This window comes from Lactuca sativa, chromosome 7 (genome assembly GCF_002870075.4).
Source record: "Lactuca sativa cultivar Salinas chromosome 7, Lsat_Salinas_v11, whole genome shotgun sequence".
In the NCBI taxonomy this organism is placed as follows: domain Eukaryota; kingdom Viridiplantae; phylum Streptophyta; class Magnoliopsida; order Asterales; family Asteraceae; genus Lactuca; species Lactuca sativa.
This window is the reverse complement of record NC_056629.2, coordinates 77,172,749-77,195,847: the sequence shown is the minus strand read 5'-3', so window position 1 is coordinate 77,195,847 and position 23,099 is coordinate 77,172,749. Positions and strand designations below refer to the sequence as shown.

At 34.5% G+C, this 23,099-nt stretch overlaps 1 protein-coding gene across 3 annotated transcripts; it reads left to right on the top strand.

The window, feature by feature from the left end:
• Window positions 1-15,648: 15,648 nt before the first annotated feature.
• LOC111879566 (glutamate receptor 3.1) lies at window positions 15,649-20,531 on the top strand. Of its 3 annotated transcripts, none has more exons than XM_042896649.2 (5): window positions 15,649-15,999; window positions 17,505-17,590; window positions 18,127-18,442; window positions 18,740-19,116; window positions 19,741-20,531. In XM_042896649.2, the coding sequence occupies exons 1-5, from the start codon at window positions 15,747-15,749 to the stop codon at window positions 20,023-20,025; spliced, it is 1,317 nt and encodes a 438-aa protein (XP_042752583.1). In that variant the 5' UTR covers window positions 15,649-15,746; the 3' UTR covers window positions 20,026-20,531. The 3 variants fall into 3 exon arrangements, with proteins under 3 accessions (XP_042752583.1, XP_042752582.1, XP_023731800.1); XM_042896648.2 differs by having other exon boundaries at window positions 15,650-15,999; window positions 17,322-17,590; window positions 19,771-20,531; XM_023876032.3 differs by having other exon boundaries at window positions 15,658-15,999; window positions 17,322-17,590.
• Window positions 20,532-23,099: the final 2,568 nt, after the last annotated feature.

Below are 23,099 nucleotides of genomic sequence, written 5' to 3'. Positions count from 1 at the left end.
GACAGATCGTTTCGAAAGGCTACCAATTGCGACGATTTTTTAGCGACGACAATAAAGATCTATTGCGACAGGGCTATGGTGACGAGAGCTATAGGGATGACATGTCCTCCTGGACACCTATAGGGATGACTTTTGGAACCTATAGAGACGACAATTTTCGTCCGTATAGGTCCCGTTTCTTGTAGTGATTTTCCGTGAAAGCAATATCATTAATACGCCCTCGCAAGACGTGCGATCTTGGACAAAATGTAATGAAACTGAGACTTCAGTGATGGTTATTAAGCATCGACCGATGATATATGAGTAACAAGGAAAATCCCTTTGTTGACTTGCTCTAAGACGAAGTGTAAATCTAGTACAAGGTGCTTCTTTCGGGCATGGAAAACTGGATTTTATGAGTAGTGAATTGCACCTAAATTGTCACAATAGATAGTTGGTATCAGCATAGAGAAATATCCAAGCTCGAATAGCATAAGTACAACACCCAAACCCAAAATTGATGCGTCATAGTAAGCAGAACATATGGCCCCTCTGCATAAGCACAACACCCAAACCTAAAATTGATGCGTCACCGTAAACCATAAAATACTCAACACCCTATGGAAGGGTCAAAACTAGTACCTCGCGTAACTTCAGTCTCAAATCCTGAAATGATGCTTGCTGGTAAGTCAACTCAAAGAAACTGCAATCTTGGAGAAATCTTAAATAAACCGTTTATATTAGCCTGCTAACCCAAAGAAACTCCGAATCTTAGATGGAGAACTTACAACTTCCAATCGCATAACCTCCTTAATCTTAGCCGCATCGACCATGGTACCATTCTGATACAACTTCTCCTTCCTCAAGGTCTCGAGAACCTCCTACAAATGCTCCTCATGTTGCTCCTTGGACATAGAATACATCAAGATATCATCAATCAACAAAATCACAGAACGAACCAACATCGGTCTGCACACTCAGTTCATGAGGTCAACAAACACTGTCAATGCATTGGTGAGCCCAAATGACATCACCACTAAATTGTAATGGCCATAGTGAGTCCTGAAAGCCTTCTTTTAAATATCTACGTCTGAGAATCTCATCTAGTGGTAACCCGACCTCAAATCAAGTTTTGGAAAAATAAGATGCACCCTGAAGTTGATCATATAAATTGTCGATCCTCAGAACCAAATAGCGGTTCTCCACCGTAATCTTATTTAGCTCCCTATAATCGAGGCACATCCAATGGAATCCGTCTTTCTTCTTGACAAACAAGATGGGTGATCTCCAAGGCGAACTACTCAGATAAACTACTTTTCTAACAGCTCCTAAAGATGTATGGACAACTCTTGCATCTCAATAGGTGCAAGACAATAGGATGCCCTCGTTATCAGAGCCTCACCAAGAACTAAGTCAATCGTGAACTCAATTATCTCTCAATAGGAACCTCCGGTAAATCCTTAGGAACCACATTAATCCCGAGAGACAGGCACATCCACAATGGTCTTCTTTTGTTCGGCCTAAATATCCACCACATAAGTTAAAAATCAAAAGCACTCGTGCTACAAATATCTCGTAGCCCATGCTGCTGAATAAATGATCGGACCCCCTTGTGCACTCTCACCATGAATAACAAGTTCTCCCCTACTTTGGGTTCGAACTTGCACCAACTGACGCTCACAATCGATAATAGCCTCATTCCAGCTCAGCCAATCCATATCCATAGTGGCCTTCGTCTCTTAGAGGAATAGGAATAAGATAAATAGAAAACCACACTAGGAACATCTACAACACAAAATCCTATTAAATATTTGATTCATCACGGTACAGTCCTTTACATCTCTGAAACCAAAGAATGATCAAGCGGTCAATGAGTGACATCAAAATTCTTGTTGAACGCATGAGATACAAACGACTGAGTAGCCCCCGAATCAAAAAGTACAAGAGCTGGCATATCATTAAGTAGGAACATCCCTAAGCACATCATAAAAATAATAAGCATGAATAAAGAAAGCAACATTAAAAATAGAAGGTACATACCAGTAATCTTATCTGGTGTTGCTCTGGGCTCCTCAACCGTCAACTGGAAGGCTCAACTCCTTATAACAGGGGTTTTTTCCTTGCCCTAATGGTCATATGTGATCCTCAAAGTGGATAGATCGGGTGCGTTCACTACTCCGCTAGTGAAGCTCATACAGTCGGCCTTCTTTTGGCCAATTTATCAATGCCCCCTTCTTGCAGTCCCCATTAGACACAATTGAAGCAAACAAAGCCAGTCATATGACAGGATTCATCGTACATCCCACACCTACCACATTTACCTCGACTATGCTGACCTCCATAATGTGAATTAGAAGTGTCAGACTTCTAGACTTCTTTACTGAAACGAATGCATTTTGAACTTGAGTTGCCTTCCGCTTCTTTTGAAGCTCTAACTCAATCACCCGTTTTCGGGCTCTATCAATCATCTGTTCCAGTGTTTGATAGCTAGAAACATTGATGAACTCCCCAATTTCTTCCATCAACATATCATCATATCTCATCTTCTTCATCTCCTCATCTTCAAAACACTGTTAAACAAGCAACGCACTATCTCAGAACTTAGCGCTGATATGCGCTATATTTCGTCATCTGCTCAGCGCTGATATGCGCTATATTTCGTCATCTGCTCGAGATCCTAGAACTCCCGAGCTAGTTGTTGCACCTCAATAGCAGGTAAAAATTTCACTCTGAATCTGGTAACAAAATTTGTCCAGGACAAATCCTTAATGACCTTCGCTCCAAGAGCCTGAACCACCTGTCACTAGCTTCATCACGAAGAAGACATGTCACAAACCTTTCCTTTTCCCCATCCGAGCAGAAGCTAGTAAAAAGGAACTATTAATGTTTGAAATCTATCTCATACTCACAATAGGATCCTTCTTCCCAAAAATCTCAGGAGCCCCACGAGCACGAAAGTCATGGAAACTAAAATCGTGTTCCATAAGATAACAAGTTGCCATCTTAGTACTCTAGGTCCGTATATGCTCATCCATTATTGCTACCAACTCCTCCTTGATTGTGCCAAACGTGACATGCAGATCCCTCAGAATGACCCTAGAAAGCTCATCAACGATCAAGTCGTGCAACTCAATATTACTTGATTCAGAACCAGAACCCATGCCACCTCCCTGATCCCATGTCACCTCCCTAATGACTCATCAACATTCTACAATATAATAAAAAAAGTCGAAACATGAACGTAATGCTTATCGACACTAAAATTTTCCTTGGATGTCCTCTTACTCTCTTTGATTCAAGTATGGATCTTGTGTTTTTAGTAGTACGGGCTCATAGTGCCTTCCACACCTATCCATACTTTCTTCAATAAATGTCACAAAACTTTTGAATTGCTTCCCTATAGACACAAACCGTCTCACTTTGATAACAATGTACTCAGACACTAAGATACTTTTTAGGAACTTCTATGGCTTCCTCTACTACTCACATGCTAAAAAGGTCTCTACTAGTGCTAATAAATCATCACATGAATCTAGATTCCCAAAAACATTTAAAAGCCTTTTTAAATAATAATTCTTTTTCAAAATAACAACCTTTTTCTAAAAACATATTTCCTTCTATCACAAGTTAGTTCCAAAATAGTTTCATAATAGTAGTGATATAATTAAGAGTTTAGGATAAGCACATCAAAGAAAACCATGAAAATGCATATGCAACAATGCAACTAACTGAAACCTAACACACTACTCCCATCGAAGCCCATGTCAATCTAAGGGAAAAAATGGATTAACTAATTTTTAGTAAACTTCTTACTTACTACCGTTTCCAGTGTTATAACCTCATTGGGGCCTTATCCTTATACCATTAGGATATTAATGTGACTATTTAAACATTTTTCCCCATGGAATAGATTTGTGAAGTCCATCCTGAAGTATTGTGCTTTAATAAGGATTGTGTTTCTCCTGATATTTTGGGACTTAATACTTGGTAATTTCAAACATTCATAATTCCATAAGTCACAATTACTCTCAAAACCCATCTTATATGAAATGTGCAGTTAAAGATGCTCAAAATCCAATTTCCAGATCATGCAGTATCTTCATACTTTCAACATGATTAAATTTCATTTTAGTGTAATGCACAAATATGAACTAAGGTCACATAGCAATCATAGTACATATATATAACATATCATACTCAAAATATTTATTATAAGTGCTAAGGGACATGTACTTTAGGTGTACTCAGCTAGGTCGAAATGTATACTTCTTACACTTCCTTTCTTCTTTCTAAATATGTTGATAAATCAAGTGTCACCTATGAGTATAAATAGGTGTGCCAAAAACCTATTAAGTCAATTACTAATCTCTTAATTACAATCTGAATAATTTTATGGTTTAATGACATTCCATACGTTAAAACATGAATGTAGGAGAAAACTATGCATTATTTTGAGTCGGAAGAATAATTTATAAGCAAAAGAAGTTTGGTTGACATAATGCTTACATACCACCACACTGCCAATGTGGGTTTGGCACAGCTCGTGCCACGCCTAGCAAACCAAAAATCGCTAATTGTTTCACTTGTATACATTCTGCATTTATCCTAATGCATTCAATCATCTTATAACTTCCCAAAAGACCCTAATAGGTTTGATAAGTGTAGGGAACTTATTTTTATCTCAAATACATCCTATTTCCATCAGGACTTAATGATTAATACCTTTTAAAGTCACAAGAGATATAAAGAAGCTTAGGTAGACATTAAAGTGCCAACATTGCTTTATAACCTCTTAATGACTTCAAACATTACTCATAACTATCCGAACTAACTAACCAGTTCTTAATGAACGCTTAATACTCAACTACTCATGGATTTGTAGGTTGGAATTGATGATTTTATAGTTTTATTACTCTAAAAATTGAATCTTTACTTTGAAAACCAAATAGTTTCCAAACTTATTTATATCTCATTTTGCTAAACGAATTCATAAAAATCCAAGTTTAAAATCATTTCAAAGGCATTTTCTCTATGATTTATGGTCAAATTGTGATGATTCGTCTATAGGAATAATTCAAAATTCATTTAGTTTCCAATAGATATGTCTAATTTCCAATCTCATAATAAAACCTTGATAGTCATAGATAATCACAATTTAAACTTCATTATAATTTAATGGATTACTTTCATATTATTTCAAATGGTTTTAAGAGATTAAAAGCTATTTTAGTGATATATGAAGCTCAATGCATAATGGTAACGTCAAGTTAAATGAAATCCACAAATCAAAAACCATAGATGTATATTTCAACCAATTGGTGGATTCCATATCATGAGATTAGATTAAAATAACTCATAAGATTAGAGTTGGCATTTGTTTCATAAATTTGTAAAGTAAACTCTAAGTCCACCATTGAGGCCCTTTAAAACTGTTCATAAATATGTAAACTAAACTCTAAGTCCACCATTAGAGTATACATGTAATATATTACTTAAAACTCACTCGATACAGCTATAATAAACTTCAGTCATGGTGCTTTTTCGGTTTGGGGTTTTCAACCAAACCCTAGATTGAAAATTAGAGATGGGTAGGAAGTTATACCTTATCAAACTTTCTAATAAAATCGTAACATCCCAACATCCATCAATATTTAAAGAGTAACTCAAATCCTCTCCTTTATCCTTTTAGATTGAAATTTCCATCTCTCTCTCTCTCTCTCTCTCTCTCTCTCTCTATATATATATATATATATATATATATATATATATATATATATATATATATATATATATATATATATATATATATATATGTTTGATAAAATGAGTAGAGAAGAAGATTAGCAACTAGTTATGATCTTTCATATAACTACATCTTAAACCCTCAACTTGTCGACACGTTTTCCTTAATATGAACTTATCTAGCCATATTTCTAAATGTTTCACTTATCTTCTTCTCCAGCACTTCATGACATTTAAGTCCTCCTTGCCTAATTTGGTCAACTCACTTAGTGAAAATTGTCCTTTATGAAGTTACCAAGATTAACCATTTTCCCAAAAAAAAAATTCAATAATATATCATTACTTAAATTTTCATTTTTGAGTAACAATATAATATCATCTATGTTTTTATTATTTATTAATTTATTTTAAAAATCTTTATTTTCTGTAAAAAATGGTGAAAACTACTACACACGAAATGTAAATAAAACAATGGAGTTTTTCATCGTCAAGGCCTCTTGATAACATTAAGGTTTATCATTCTCTGTTAATAACAAATAGTTTTCTAAAGGATAATACCTTAATGGAGATATTTTTTCTCTGGCGGATCTCCGAATAATATGCGATTCAAACTCTTCTTTATCTGTAACTTCAGCCTTTAGACTCCTAATATCTCCAGCCGTTAGACTACTAATATCTCTTCTTTATCTGTAACTTCAGCCTTTAGACTCCTAATATCTCCAGGTTCATCTATACTCCCATTAGTTCCTAAATTTTCACCAATTTAGGAAGTATTAATATGGTTTACAATGTCATCTTATGATCTTTCATTAAACTAAACTTGATATTTTTGTTTCTGGTTGCTTTTCTCTATTGGGCTTGCTGCAATCTCGTCCTTGTAGAAGGCACAATTCATGAATATTACATATCGACTTTTGATAACCCATTGTTCTGGTTATCCAAGAAGTGGTAACCCATGGAATTTAACCCATAGCCTATAAGGGTAAAATTCTTTTCCTTTTCCTTAAAAATGTCTCTTTCAAAGTTCTTGATCTTGATCTAGGAGACACAACCGAACATTTTCATGTTTCTAACCTGTCATTCCTCTTTTGGAATTTCAAACCCTATAGGGGATGAGGGTATTACATTGATCAAGTATGCTATTATACTAACCAAACCTTCCATTACATATTAGGCAATCGTGCATGTAATCTCATGCTTATTGTTCCCTTCTTTCAACATATATTTCATCCTACCATCCACACCCTTTTGTTGAGGTGTTTTAGGAATTGTTTTCAACATAATAATCCCACGTTAAACATAGCAATCAATAAATTCTTTATTTTTGTATTCAACCTCATTGTGCAACTTAAGACACTTAATCTTCACACATGTTTTGTTTTCCACAACAGTTGTCTATTTCTAGAAGATGTCAAATACTTCAGATCTGTTCTTCAAGAAACAACCCAAAATGTCCTAGTTTCATTAGTCAATGATAATAACATAATACATTGAACCTCCAACAAAAAAGCTGAAGTAGGACCATGTACATATGAATGAACTACTCCAAATTGCCGACCATCGATGGTTTCCCCATGTTTGTAAATAACCTTCTTATGTTTGTGAATGAAACATATCTTACAGAAGTTAACTGTCACATTTTTTAAATATGGAATCTTCCCTTTATAGGAAATCATATTCACTTTCATCTTACTCGTATTCCCAAGTCATTGATTCCATAGAGTGGATGTCCCTCATTCTTCGATGATTGAATTTGCTTCACCTTCAGGAACCTCCACCATATAAAGCGTACCTCATTTTTTCCATTTAGCGACAATCATGTTCCATTCTGTCACCTTTAATTGATGATCACCAAACGTAAGATGGTGACCCTCATAATCAAGTGGACCACTGATATCAACATTCTATTAAGACCCAGAATGTACTTAACATATTTGAAAGTCGATCTAATTTTTTCCCAAAGTCATCTTCAGGACAATATCCCTAACACTCGTGATATTTAGGCTTTTGTAGTTTGCTAGTCTAAAATTTGTAATATAGTGCCTAAAATTATGCATTACACTTCTGAAATGACTAACATGAAATAATGTACCATGATCCTTTATCCATGATTCTATTTAATTTTTGACACAAAAAATAAGTGCATCATCATAGAAGTCTGCTTCCACATTTAACTCCTTCTTGACATGGTTTGCTGAGGGGTTTAGGTATTGATTTTTTGATGTTACCATTCTCCTTCCAATTCCTATAGGTAATAAATTGATGTTCTTCAATTAACCTCTTTTCCTTGACTTTCATATTCCTCTACTGTTACCATATATATTTGACTTTCTCTTTATTCCCCGGTGCTCAACACACTACTAGAGCACTCCTTCACATTCTTTCAGTTATTTTGTCTTGCCATTACAGGAAACTAACATTCTCAAATAGTTCATAGGCTCAGTAAGGATAGACTATGATGTGTGTAATTTACTAGGTTTTCTATAATGTACATAAGGTATAGTGGAATCCTTGATTTCTGTAGAAAAAATGTTTCTGATAAATGGGTAGACTGCAACATTCATTGACACATTGGAACATGCTTAGTTGATATGGGGAACTAACACTTCCCCAATTTCAAGAAAAAGAAAAGGATGTAAACCTACCATTAATGATGCACCATTGGTTTCGATTCTAAAATGTCAAATCCTAAACCTTAATCCAAAATTTTCAAAGCAACTATTAAAAATTGGAACAATTTTTTCCTTGATAATGAAGCGAACACATACATACTCAATCGCCCTAAGGAAATTGAGAGGTTAGAGAAAATCAAATTTATGGAATTAAAGAAAAAGTCGAGAATCAAATGGAACTTGGGAGGGATAAGAATGGTTCCTCAATGGGATAGTGAGCTCGAAAAAAGAGAGCATTTATGGATTAAATATTCAAAGATTTTGTGTGACTGCCCAAAGCGGGTCAAAATACTATTTTTGATTTTTTCAGACTTTCAGGAGTAACAAATTTCTGATAAACTGATAAACAAAAAACATGTTGGAAATCCTAGTTCTTTGGAAGAACAAAAGGCAACAGTTTGAAACTTTGGAAACGACGAGGCCACTAGGTCCAATGCCTTCAACTTTCGATTCATAAAAAAAAAATTCTAGAATACTAGTAGGGAAGATGTCTTCAATGTTGTTTAATACTTAGAGAAATTGATCCTTAATAGGGCTTGCAATGTGTCAGGTATCTCCCTCGCTTTTAAGGTGAAAGACCCTGGCTCATTAGGTGATTACCTTCATATTAAACTAATTGATTGTATAGGTAAAATTATTTCTAAAATCCTATAGAACCGACATAAATGGTGGTGGGGACAATGATCAATAACGAACAAACTACCTTCATAAAAGGTAGAAATATAGTGGATGGTCTTGTTATGTTAAAGAGGTGGTTTCCTAGAGGAACAAAGTAAAGAACAATATGTTCCTCCTCAAGATGGATTTCAAAAAGGCATTCTATTATGTACATTAGGACTTCTTAGTTAACACCTTAATACGAATAAATTTTGGAACCAAATGGCAGGCTTGGATCCATGACATCATTTATTCGGCTAGAGAGTGAATGGTTCTCCCACTAAGGAGTTTTCCATGAGCAAGGGAATTTGTCAAGGGTATTCATTGTCCCTTCTCATCTTTTTTCTTGTAGTAGAAGGTATGAATGTTGTCATGAAAGAGGATAAATATAAGGGGTTGTTTTGTGGTGTTGCAACCCTAGCTAACGGTGTTGGCCTCTCTATTATATAGTACGTGAATTTCACTTTGTTTCTTAGGAATTAGGGTGATGAAAATCCCTTGAATCTTAAGATGATTCCAGTTCTAGTTTAAAGGTAAACCTAAACAAGAGGCAACTTATTGATATTGGGACGAATAATCGTGAGTCTGAAACTTTGGCAAGTAAGTTTAAATGTAAAAGTAGGGACCTTCCTTTCGCTTGCTTAGAAATCCCAGTTGAAATTATAATGTATAAGGATTGAAAAAATTAAATAGAAGCTTTCATCTTGGACATCGCGAGCCCTTACTTTTGGAGGGCAGCTTGTGCTTTCCAAAGCGGTGTTGGGGAATCTAAGGATATACCTCTTATATCTTCATAAAGCCTATATCAAAGTGATCCAAACACTTGAAAAGATCAAGAATGAGATAAGAACGATGTGGGACTGGCCTAGGAATATTGCAAATAGTAGAGCGCTTGGGAAGGTCAATTATGTTATTGGTAAGTGTTTGCCTATCACATTTAAAGGCGGTAGAGATTTGTGGCATTGGGAGCTTGACCGACAAAGGTCTTATTCGGTTGCATCCTTCAGGAAATTCTTCGGATAACTATGTTGCAGGAATTCATGCGATGGCCAATTGGAACAAAATCACTCCTTTAAAGGTAAACATTATGGTTTCGAGTGCGAGGCTTGGTAGACTCCCGAATAGAATCAACCTAATCAAATGTGGAATGAAGAATATATCGATGTTCTACCCCTTTTGTAATGAGCATGAAGAAACTGAATTTCACATTTTTTTTAGTTTGCAAAATTGTTTTGGAGGTGCATGGCGTGCTGCACTATTAGATGTCGTTGTAGATATGGTAGAAAGTTCAATTGGGACCTTAGGTTGTGTAATCTATCCAAGGCTTGAACCTCGGCACTGTGTAAGATAATATGGATAAAATAGCCTTGGAAATTCTGAGAATTGTGATTTCACTATCAGATCAAAGTATTGGGTGGTACTCCCTAATCTTTGATTGGATAAGACTCATAAGAGAAAAGAACAGAGAATGAGTATATGAATTTTCGTTAGTACCAGAAAAAATTGACCAAAATAGGTTAAATACCTTCTTTGTCTGAAAACTGTCAAAACTGTCATAAAACAGTTTGGCAATAGTCAACAAACTGTCATAAATCCAGGTTTTCTATAAGATTTAATACCAAGTCAAAAACGGGTCAAATATTCTAGATTTGGATTTCTGATGCATTTTCTATAAGAATTAATACCAAGTCAAAAACTGTCATAAATCCGGGTTTTCTATAAGAATTAATACCAAGTCAAAAACGGGTCAAATATACCAATTCACTTTCTAACACTTGTTTGTAACCACAATTATTTAATAAAATTTTAGACACGAGATTCTTACGAATCCGTGGAACATATAAAACATTGTTCAAACACAAACATTTCCCAGAAGTAAAAGTAAGTAAAACAGATCCTATGCCCTTGATTGGTTTAGTTGCAACATTTCCCATCTTCACAACAGATCCATCTTCAATTGGTTGAAAGTTTTTGAACCAATATAGATCTTTGCAAACATGACTTGTTGCTCCCGAATCAACCCACCATGCAACTTTATCATCCTGCACATAAAATGCTTCAGAAATCACAAAAATATAATTCTGAATATATTTAGGATTCTGCATGAAAACAGAAATCTGACCTTGTTGCTTTTCTGGATCCTTCGATTCCAGCCAGGGGCTGCTGCCCCTTGGACCCCGCTCCCAGGGGCGCTGCCCCCGGACCCCCGTTCGTTCAGGGGCTTTGCCCCTAAATGACAGTCTACTTTTAATGTTGAATAAACTCAAACAAGTGTGCACTCCACACCTTCCTTACTTGTTTAATATTTATCAAGATCACTTTTGGTCAACAAAAGTAATCCCATTACACTTAAATCACATTAGTGAAACAAATCACCAACAAACCTCCCCCATTTAAGTGTAATCTTGATTAATTTAAAACAAAAACATAACAAAAAACTGATGCATAAATGAAATATCGTGACGATTGAATTTCACATTAGTATATTATTCATTCAAAATATTCGAATATTAGGGTGCACTAAGGATTGAAACCTTTCTATTCTAAGTGAATACATGAAGATAATATACACAACAATTTACATTCTCTAAGTTCTAGCTTGACACTATATTTCACTAGCTTGTGTCCCATCCTTGAATAAGCATATCAAACTCAAGTCTCAACTTCTTGAAGCAGCTAAACTTCATGCTTATATAGGTAGTTCTTTTGTTCTTGCACCTGCAAATGCAATTTTTCAAAGAACTATTAAGAAATAAAATTTCAACCTCCTTAACTTGCAGTACTGAACACATACCTTGGGATGATAATAAAATGTGTTCCAATCTTCAAATATCAAGCTTTCCACATTGAATTCAACATCTAATATTGCATTAGATGGGAATTGGGTATCTCAATATAAAAGATTTAAGTGGACTTTAAACCCATCCCTACAGCCGCCTTGTGCACAAGATCTCTTGCTAACCCTTTGGTTAGATGATCGGCTAAATTCAACCGAGTTCTTACAAACTCCACAGATATCACACCAGTTATGATGAGCTCACGAATCATGCTATGTCTAACACCTAAATGTCTAGACTTTCCATTATACACTTGACTATAAGCCTTAGCCAAGGTTGCAGCACTATCACATCTGATAGAAATGGTAGATATCGGTTTGGGCCATAATGGAATTTCATAAATCAAATTCCTTAGCCACTCAGCTTCTTTACTAGCAGCAGACAATGCAACAAACTCAGACTCCATGGTTGAGTTAGTAATACAAGTCTGTTTCTTAGATGCCCAAGAAATGGCACCTCCTCTAAGAAGAAACACCCAACCACTTGTAGAGGAGTGATCCTCTAAGTTGTTAATCCAGCTGGCATCTGAATAACCTTCCAAAACAGAAGGATATCCACTATAAGTTAAACCATAATTCATGGTCCTTTTCAAGTACTTGAATACTCTACTCACAGCTTGCCAATGATGTGAACTAGGATTACTAGTAGATCTACTAAGCCTTCCCACAACATATGCTATATCAGGCCTAGTACTAATCATGGCATACATTAGACAACCAATAGCCCTTGAGTATTCAAGTTGAGACACTGGAGATCCTTTATTAGGTAGAAGCTTAAGACTAGGATCTATAAGAGTGCTAACAGGAGAACAATTCTCAAAGTTAAACTTTTTCAATATCTTCTCAATATAATGTGATTGAGAAATTGAAATCCCATTGTTTCCTTTTCTAATTCTTATACCAAGAATTACCTCAGCCTCCCCCATGTCTTTCATATCAAAACTAGATGATAAGAATTTCTTGGTTTTATCAACTTCTTCTAAATCAGTACCAAAAATCAACATATCATCTACATATAAACAAATCATGAATCCTTTACCAGAAGTATCAAATTTGCTATATACACACTTGTCAGCTTGGTTTAATGCAAAACCATTAGACAAGACAACATCATCAAACTTTTGATGTCATTGTTTTGGTGCTTGTTTCAAACCATATAATGATTTCTTCAACTTGCACACTTTGTGTTCATTTCCAGGCATCACAAACCCTTCAGGTTGTTTCATGTATATTTCCTCATCCAAGTCACCATTCAAGAATGTAGTTTTCACATCCATTTGGTGAATCACAAGATTATGTATAGCTGCAAGAGCTAATAATAATCTAATAGTAGAAATTATGGCAACAGGAGCATAAATATCAAAGAAATCAATGCCTTCCTTTTGTCTAAAGCCTTGGATAACTAATCTGGCTTTATACTTATCAATTATGCCGTCCACCTTCATTTTTCTTTTGAGGATCCATTTACATCCTAATGCCTTGCAACCAGGAGGTAAATCAACTAAAACCCAAGTATTGTTATGCATGATAGAATCAATCTCATCATGAATTGCCTCTTTCCAGAAATGAACATCCCTAGAAGCCATAGCTTCACTGAAAGTCTTTGGATCCTCTTCAATATTAAAACAATATTGATGTTGAGAAATAGTCTCATTCTTTGTTCCTTCAACTAAATATAGTTGAAAATCAGATCCAAAAGACTTAGCTTTTCTAGCTCTAGTGTTTTTCCTAAGTTCAGGTACAGAACTTGCACCACCAGAAACATCTTCAGCTTGAGTAGTACTCTTGCTGGAAGATTGATGAATCATGTCCCTTGGTCTAGGTATAGATGTAAATCTTTATTCATCAAAGATAGCATCTCTTGACTCTATCACTGTGTTTACAGACACATAGTCATTAGATTCTAAAACATAGAATCTATATGCTTTGGAATGCTCAGCATATCCAATAAAGATACAATCTATACCTCTCTCACCCAATGTTTTCCTTTTGGGTTCAGTGAGCCTTACAACTGCTCTACAACCCCAAACTTTGAGATAACTCAAACTTGGTACCTTTTTACACCAAAGTTCATAAGGAGTATTCTTACTCCTTTTATTTGGAGTTCTATTCAAGATGTAACATGCAGTTAACATTGCCTCACCCCAAAACCCTTCATTTAAACCAGAATATGACAACATGGAATTAACCATTTCCTTCAAAGTCTTATTCTTCCTTTTAGCTACACCATTTTGTTGTGGTGTATATGGAGCTGTGGTTTGATGTATTATTCCAGTTGATTCAAAATAATTTGGATCATAATACTCACCACCTCTATCAGTACGCAATACTTTTATTAATTCATTTTTATGAAGCTCAACTTGTTGTTTATAAATTTTAAATTTATCAAGTGCTTCATCCTTAGAATGTAGCAAATAGATATAACAATATCTAGATGCATCATCAATAAAAGTAACAACATACTTCTTGTTTCCAAGGGAAGGTGTTGCATGGAAATCACATAAATCACTATGTATAAGATCCAAGACCTTGGTTTCCCTAACAACATCTTTGAAAGGTTGTCTAGTGATTTTAGTTAGCATGCATGTTTTACATTTTTCATTATTTTTCATATCAAAAGCAGGAATTAAACTCATTTTAGACATGTCTTTTAATCTCTTGTAATGAATAATGTGTCCTAATCTAGCATGCCATAATTCAGATTTATGAAAATTATTGTTACTACTACTAGAAGCAATGCAAATAGAATTATCACTAGAAGGATATTAAGCCTAATCATTCCATTACATATATATCCAAATCCTATAAAAGAACCATGTCTTAACAAGATATACTTGTCACTTTCTAACACTTGTTTGTAACCACAATTATTTAATACAATTTCAGACACGAGATTCTTACAAATCCCTGGAACATATAAAACATTGTTCAAACACAAACATTTCCCAGAAGTAAAAGTAAGTAAAACAGATCATATGCCCTTGATTGGTTCAGTTGCAACATTTCCCATCTTTACAACAGATCCATCTTCAATTGGTTGAAAGTTCTTGAACCAATATAGATCTTTGCAAACATGACTTGTTGCTCCCGAATCAACCCACCATGCAACTTTATCATCCTGCACATAAAATGCTTCAGAAATCATTGAAATATAATTCTGAATATATTTAGGATTCTGCATGAAAACAGAAATCTGACCTTGTTGCTTTTCTGGATCCTTCGATCCCAGCCAGGGGCTCTGCCCCTTGGACCCCGCTCCCAGGGGCGCTGCCCCCGGACCCCCGTTCGTTCAGGGGCTTCGCCCCTAAATGACAGTGTACTTTTAATCTTGAATAAACTTCAAGTGTGCACTCCACACCTTCCTTACTTGTTTAATATTTATCAAGATCACTTTTGGTCAACAAAAGTAATCCCATTACAATTAAATCACATTAGTGAAACAAATCACCAACACACTGTACCACCCCCCCCCCCCCCCTCTCTAGCCCATTGCTAGTCCCTTTTATGTTTAATATAGTTTGCCCTTTAAAATAAAGATTCAATAATAAATGTCTTTGTTTTATATATTTCAGTTGAACCGGTCCATATTTTCTTGCTTCACTTGCAAGTAGAGAGAAAACTAGATTGATCGGCAAAGGAAATAAGTCAAACAACAATATAACTCATCTGAAGTTGACATGGATTCTGGAATTTGCTCGGAAAGAGTTGTGCCTTAAAATATTGCAACAAATCACTGTCTTTAATTTCTTCTCTCAAACCTTGTGAATGTTCAAGATTTTAACAATTAACATGTCAACAAACTTGAAGCCGCCATCAATCTCTATATAATATAACATAAGTCCAACAAATACAATTACTGCATGCACAATATGGAGCATAAGAACTGCAGTCTTTCCATGGTGTTTTTAGCTGCCATGCTTGGTATTTATTGCATGATTGACTTTGTGAAAGCATCTATAGTAATAACAGAAAAACGTTTTACTCCGGAATTAGCATATTCAAAACATGGATTGAGAAAAGGGGTGATGAGTAGAGTCATCCAAGATACATCTAGCCGCAGGAGAAGATCTATCCAGGAGCTAGGTGATACTGAACAGGGAGATGTATGTGCAGGTATGCTGTTAACATTTAACAAATGTTTGTGATAGTCTAGATAAATAAATTCTATATATATACACCTTTTATGCGAATTTACACATTTCAAAAAACATAGAATTATAAAATTGCAGTAATTAATGAACAGATATGCGGTAACAAATTGTTGGTAGAGTACAAGTGTACAACTATTTTTTGAAACGTGCATGACCTGTTAAAAAGGTCATATAAACATTAAAAGGGCCAAATATTGGTGATCACTTGGATTTAATTAATGACTCCAAAATCGAGAGATGTCTACTTCGAATCCCACCACAGACTCAATTCAACCTTGGATGACATGCCGTTAAAGAAAAAAAAAAACTGTTCACATTTAAATGCGCGCATATATAAATTGTCTAAATACCCATGCCTTTAAGTTCGAACTATTTTCAATCTACATGTTTATTAGTTTGACACATACATAAGCGTAAACTTTTTAATTATTTTCAGGAAGTTATTAGTGTAAATTATTAGTTTTATCAGCTTATAATGTTAAACTATGTCTATGCACTTGTAAGTGTGAAAGAAATTTATTGTTTACACACATCATTTATCTGTGGTAGGTTTTTTTTTCAAAACAGCTATATATCTGTTGTTGTGTGAGTTTAAGATAGATGTTTCACGATTCTTTCGGAAACTAGAAATATGATAGATACACCATTCTCTGAAGTTATTATTATCGGATGTAGAAACTACATGGTCCATCAATCTATGCAGAAACTTCATATAGCTAGGATTTTTAATTTTTAAAAGTTTAACCTTTCCATTGCAATTCGTTCTCTAGCAAAAACCAATACGCCAAAAATTCTGTAAATATAATAAATATAATGCTTCCTGGGTGGATAGGTTATTTTAACTAAAAAGATAATAAAGATTAGCTAAAATATTACAATACCAAAAGCTTGATAAAGAATCTATTATTTAATATGTTTCTGTTTACTTGCATACATAGACAACAATAAAGAAAAATCATCCGAGTTGACTCCGAATAGGATAACAATATCTTTACGTCAGCTGTGACATCCTGTGTCATACTTTAAGTCCTATTAGAAAAACCATCCTCAAATGACAACTTCCAATAGCTAATGCTAAGTCAATTCTATCAAGTACAAAATCTCCTACAAAAAAACTTGTAATTGATGTTGTCGTTATTGTTATTATAACATTAAGTATATACAATTCTTCTTTATATATAATGTTACAGTTTATTTTTCTTTTTCTTATTCATACCAATTCTGAAGGGTTTTATGTTGATTGCAAATAAAAAAAAAAAAAAAAAAAAAAAAAAAAAAAAAAAGACATTATAGGGCCACAATGGAATATGTCCAAGAAACTAAAAAGTCCATGTCCAACATTAGTAGTATGGGTGCCAAAGAAAGATGGCTTCACTGAGTTTGTCAAAGTGAATGAGAAATTAAAAGTTGAAGGTGGATTCTCGATTGCCATATTCTGCCATGCATTAAATTTATTACCATATGCAGTTCAACCCATCTTCAGACCTTTCGTCGATGACATGGGGAAAAGTAATGGCACCTATTATCAACTTCTAGAGCACATTGAAGGGAAGGTAAAAAATTTCAGAACATATTTATATCCATGCACACACATTTTAAAAATTCATACATACCTTCAACATACGCAACCCGAAAACAAAAAGTAAGCCCCCACAATGCATAGTTTAATGATAAAGTTGAATGACCTTTAATGTCTACTTGACATCCAATTGATTAAATTCAATCATAGTCGGTGGCTATTTCAACATTTTACTTTAGTTGGGGGCACTATTGAGTTTTTTCAAAAGCATAAAGGACTTTACAAGTAAATTTTAAAATAATTGAGTATTTATAGGGAGTTTTTTTTAGCCATTGGGGACATGAGCCATAGTGGGATACAGCGTTATGTTCAATGGATATGGAATTTAATGACCACCGATATTTTTTTATGTAAAAAAATAAAATAAGAAAATTCACTGAATATAAAGTTGGAATATGTTATACTAAACTTTTGTTGAGTTCAATATATTGTAGGAAAAACTATGGTAGAGTTGTATGTAAATTACAAAATAATTATCGGCTGAAATAGTTCTTACTTTATATATTGCAGACTTGTGAAGCTGTCGCAGGTGATGTAACCATTCGGGGTAACAGAGCTCAAATTGTTGACTTTACAATTCCCTATTTGAATTCTGAAGTTTATGTGCTTGTGCATGCTGCCCACGAATGGAACCAAACCCTATGGACTTTCTTAAGACCTTTTACATGGAGACTATGGATCACAATCGTTGCTGTATGTATCTTCACTGGGGTTGCACTTGCAATTTTAGAATATCGGGAGAATAATCCTAGTTTTTCAAGCCCAATCTATACCCAACTCATAATGGTCATCTGGTTTCCTATATCGACATTCTTCTTCCATGAAGGTATTTATTTTGAGATATATTGAAATTTAAACTCTGAGCAAGAATTTAATTACTTTTCAAATGTCAAATAGTTGTTGTGGATTCTATATAAAATAATGTGAAATAAATGGTTAGTCATCATGTGTTTTTGATGATGATGGAATTCAAGTTTTTTCTTTCTTTTAGAATGTTTTTAAAAGCACATATTTCATTAAATATAGGTTAGCTAGTATATATATCACGTGAATAGTTAGGAAACAAATTAACGAAAGGAAGCTATATTTCTATGCAAATAATTTATGGATTTTATCTTTGCAGGAAAGATAAAAAATAAGTGCTCCAAAGTTGTGCTTGTGATCTGGCTAAGTATGATTTTCATAGTTATTCAAATTTTCACTGCTACTTTGTCCTCATGGTTAACACTAGATCAACTACGTCCAAGATTGCCTCCAACTTTCGAAAATGCTGGATACCAAGATGGTTCCTTTTTAAAAGATCTTATAACCGAAAAATACAATTGTTCTGACAAGCAGCTTATACCTCTCACAAGCGTTGAAGACTATAAAAGTGCTTTGACCAATGGCAGTGTAAGTGCTATTGTTGATGAGCTCCCCTACATCGAACTCTTTCTTGCTAAGTATGGCTCTGAATACATGAAGTTTGGACCAATAAACCAGGAATCTGGAATTGCATTTGTGAGTCTCATACTATATTTTATCTACTGATCATGTGATTTTACTAGTCTTCTACAAGATATATAAAAGAATTACTTCACATGAATTAGTACAACGTCATATTATAAAGGGAAAATGGCTCAAATGTCCTATGAACTTTTAGGGTTTACTCATTGAGTCCCTAAAGTTTTTGTCGGGCTTTATGGGTCCCTAAACTAGGATATGACATGCTCTTTTAGTCCCTATCAACCTGTAATAGCCGGTTTAGTGAACTTTTAGACCAAAAAACTCACATTATACCCCTATAAAACCAAAAAATAAGTTTGGGGATCAATTCGTACAAAAACAAAAACTCTCATTTTCCTCTAAAGCCGATTCACACTCAATTCGTATTGATCTCTAAACTTATTTTTTTTAGCTTTATAGGGGTACAATGTAAGTTTTTTTTTTGTGTAAAAGGTCAATGAATTGGCTATTATAGGTTGACATAGACTAAAAGAGCATGTCATATCCTAGTTTACGGACCCATAAAGTCCGACAAAAACTTTAGGGACTGAACGGATAAACCCTAGAAAGTTCATAGGGCATTTGTATCATTTTCTCTGTTATAAATTCCCTAACTGCATGGCATGTTTGATATCTCAGGCGTTTCCACGTGGATCTCCTTTATTGCAGGACTTTTCTAGGGGAGTCATTAATGTCACAGAAAGTGAAACTATGATGAAAATGAAGGAAAAATATCTTGGGTTCTCTCCAGCTGATAAATCACAGCCTAATCAAGCCCCACCACAAAGTCTTGATGTTCAGAGTTTTATTGGATTGTTCATATTCATGGGGATTGTTATTATAGCGGCTATTGTCACATCAGAAATTTCCATTATGCGTAGAAACAAGAAAGTCCTTCCTGTAACATCATCAAGTGATACATAGATCCATTTATAAAATTACAGGTACTTGGTGGGGCCAACCAATTAGAAGAAACAGTTATCTAAGGTGCAACATGTATGTATTTCAAGATGAATTGTGGTTAAGTTCACTTTCATTTGCAAAAGTAGTGTTTCTTTCGCATCAAACATGGTACGGAAGATCCATAATTATTGAATAGCATGTATATATTTAAGTAAGTGTGTGCATAAATACAATTGACAATCATATTAGTCTTTGAATGATTGTAGGGGTGACAATTGTGGACACGACACGACAAAAATACACGACACGAAACGAAATTGGGACGAAACTGAAATTCGAATTCGTGTTCGTGTCGTGTTCGTGTCAAGTGTAAAAAACACGATGTCGTGTCATGTCGTGTTCGTGTTATAAATTCGACACGATATTGACACGATTTAGCATTTATTTGTCATGTTTTTCGTGTTTCTCGTGTTTGTGGTGTTATGTATGATTAAATATTAATTAAATACACTAATTGTTATATTATGTTAGTTTTTTCGTGTCGTGTCGTGTTTGTCATTTTTTAATTGGTTCGTTTTCGTGTTAGTTAGAAAAAACACGACATCGTGTCGTGTCGTGTTCGTGTTACATAAAACTTTGTCGTGCCGTGTCGTGTCAGACAAAAACACGACACAATGGTCCGATTTGCCACCCCTAAATGATTGTGTCTAGTGATGTATATTAATTACAAAAGTTAAATTGCAATTTAGTTGTTCCTGATTTTCCAACGAGTGCTACTAGTCAAACTTAAAACACTGCGTTTTTTTTTCTTTTAAACCGATGAGAATATTATGAAAAAAGGTCCTAACAAGGCACTAGATATAAAGACTAAATAAAGTCTACAACAAATCGTTACATGCAAGTAATGAATTATTTCACCAGGAAGTTCAATTCAGACCAGATGTTTTCAGTATGTTGGATAATTCCGAATATGGGACAAAATTGCACCCAGGGGTATTTTGGAAAAAAAAAAAAAAAAAAAAAAAAACCCTACCAATTTTGAGTTTTTGAATTAAACTAGGAAGGTGTTTAGTTGTATACTTGCTTAACAAGTATTATGTAAGTCTTAGGACTATAAATATTGTAGTGTTCTCTAATTCTAATAAAGAGAGCTTTTTTCAGAAGTTTTAAAAAAGAGCAATTTTCTTCATATGATATTTCTCGATCGGTTTTCCGTCTTCTTCATTTCTTATAACAGGGGATTCTTCAAGTTTAAATCCTACACTTGGTATCAGAGCGGTTCCGTTGAAGGTCGCTAGGAGCCATGATTTCTCTTTGTTCGAGCTTGTTCTCACAAAAGCAAGAAACTAACCGGATATGCATGATAAACAGATAGGAAGACATCAAAGCAAGTGGCTTTGATTTGGTTCGTTTTTGCGTGTGACGGAAGACGGTAAAGCTGGTCGTGACCTTGTCTTCTTGATCGATGGAAAGGTGCTCTCAGAACAAGTTTGATTAAACAGGTTGGGGTTGTCAACAAGAGAATAGGATTTCGATAGCATTAGGAGATTTGATGTCATATCAAGTTCTACTTTTAACCCCAACAAATTATCCCATGTGGGCAGTCAAATTTAAGTCGGTTATGGATGCACACGACATATAGGAGATGGTCGAACCAAGGATATTTGGTGGAAGAATCTCTTGGAATAGGATTGATCAACAAAGGTATGGTTGTCAAGACAAGAATGGGATGAAGAAACAATACCATGTGAACATTACGGCGGTGGAATTTCAAGTCAAGTGGCTTTGGATGTGGTCGAGAAAGAGGTCGTGGATCCAAAAAAAAAGTCAAGATGGTAATGAACGTGTCCAACGAGATGTCATGTTACATGTTACAGTTGTTGTGAACATTCAAAAGGGGTTAATATAAGACTTTGGTTGTGACCGAGGTCGGTTGTTTAGGAAGGTCAAGAATTGAGATGGTTCGAAAAAACGAGATGAATAAGTTGGTAAGCATGAAGATATGCAAGATTCTGAATTAGGAGAGAAAAATAGGTCATGCTTCAAACACAATAAAAACAAAAACAAGGAATAGAAGAAAACGGAACAAGGGGTTAAGAAGGGGACAAATTGCTTGGTGCCTAAGATTTTTTTATTAAGAAAACAAGTTCTAAATACAAATAAGATAAAACACAAACCTATATTTATACAAGAAACATAATAATTTTGACTCTAACACAAAAACTAGGAATAAACTTAATAAAAAGAAACTTTCCAAGTTTACCCCTAGGACTAAAAACTGTTTTTGAGACTCGATTGGTGATAAATCGATTAACCCAACACAGTATATGTATAAACCCTAAAATAGGTGCACATAGATTTCATCCGTAAGCGTAGGTTCCAGGATGTTAAATCCATGGCCTTTTATGTCATCCGTAAACAATATTCAAGAACATATGAAGGGCTATGTTTCTTTTTTTTTTTTTTTTGTCTATACCTATCTTTCGCATTCTTCCTTTTTCATGTTTTTCACTCTAATATATACATATTTCTTTACAATTTCTGTATTGATAGGTTCTTGAACATTGTTTAGTAGGCTTGATTTGTGTAAAAGATGTAAAACTTTATTAATCAACAACATTACAACAACATGATCGGTTCCATTAAATCAAGAGTAACTACATATTTATATAGATTTTAATCCTCATAGCCCTTCATAGAACCAAAAAACCCCTTCGGTGTAACAGTTCTGTCTTTAATGGCTATAATTGTTTCTAAACAAAAGGGTTAATGTCATAGAAGGGTAACCAACTATTTATAATGTTTTAAGAATACCATCAACGAAAAAAAAAGTTATCGGAAGGTAACAAAATTGTATCTTGTTTTTAAAAAAAAAAAAACAGTCTAACATGGTATAGCCTATATACCATGTAGTCATGATAATGTGTACTTGACTTCTTTTTGGCGTCAAAAGATAACATTTTGCTCCACTTATCAGTTATAATGGCATATTCTACCAACTATTTGACCAATCCTCCATTGAAGAGTCAAGAATCCAATCAAGTTATGATTTCTTAATGTAAATAAATCTAGTTTAGCTCAATTAAGTATGGAAG

Excerpts from the sequence above, each read along its gene's own strand:
- LOC111879566 (XM_023876032.3), top strand. The coding sequence starts at position 15,747 with ATGCACAATATGGAGCATAAGAACTGCAGTCTTTCCATGGTGTTTTTA. Across the intron at positions 16,000-17,321 it reads ACAGGGAGATGTATGTGCAG|ACATTATAGGGCCACAATGG; the intron begins GTATGCTGTTAA and ends AAAAAAAAAAAG. Across the intron at positions 17,591-18,126 it reads TAGAGCACATTGAAGGGAAG|ACTTGTGAAGCTGTCGCAGG; the intron begins GTAAAAAATTTC and ends TATATATTGCAG.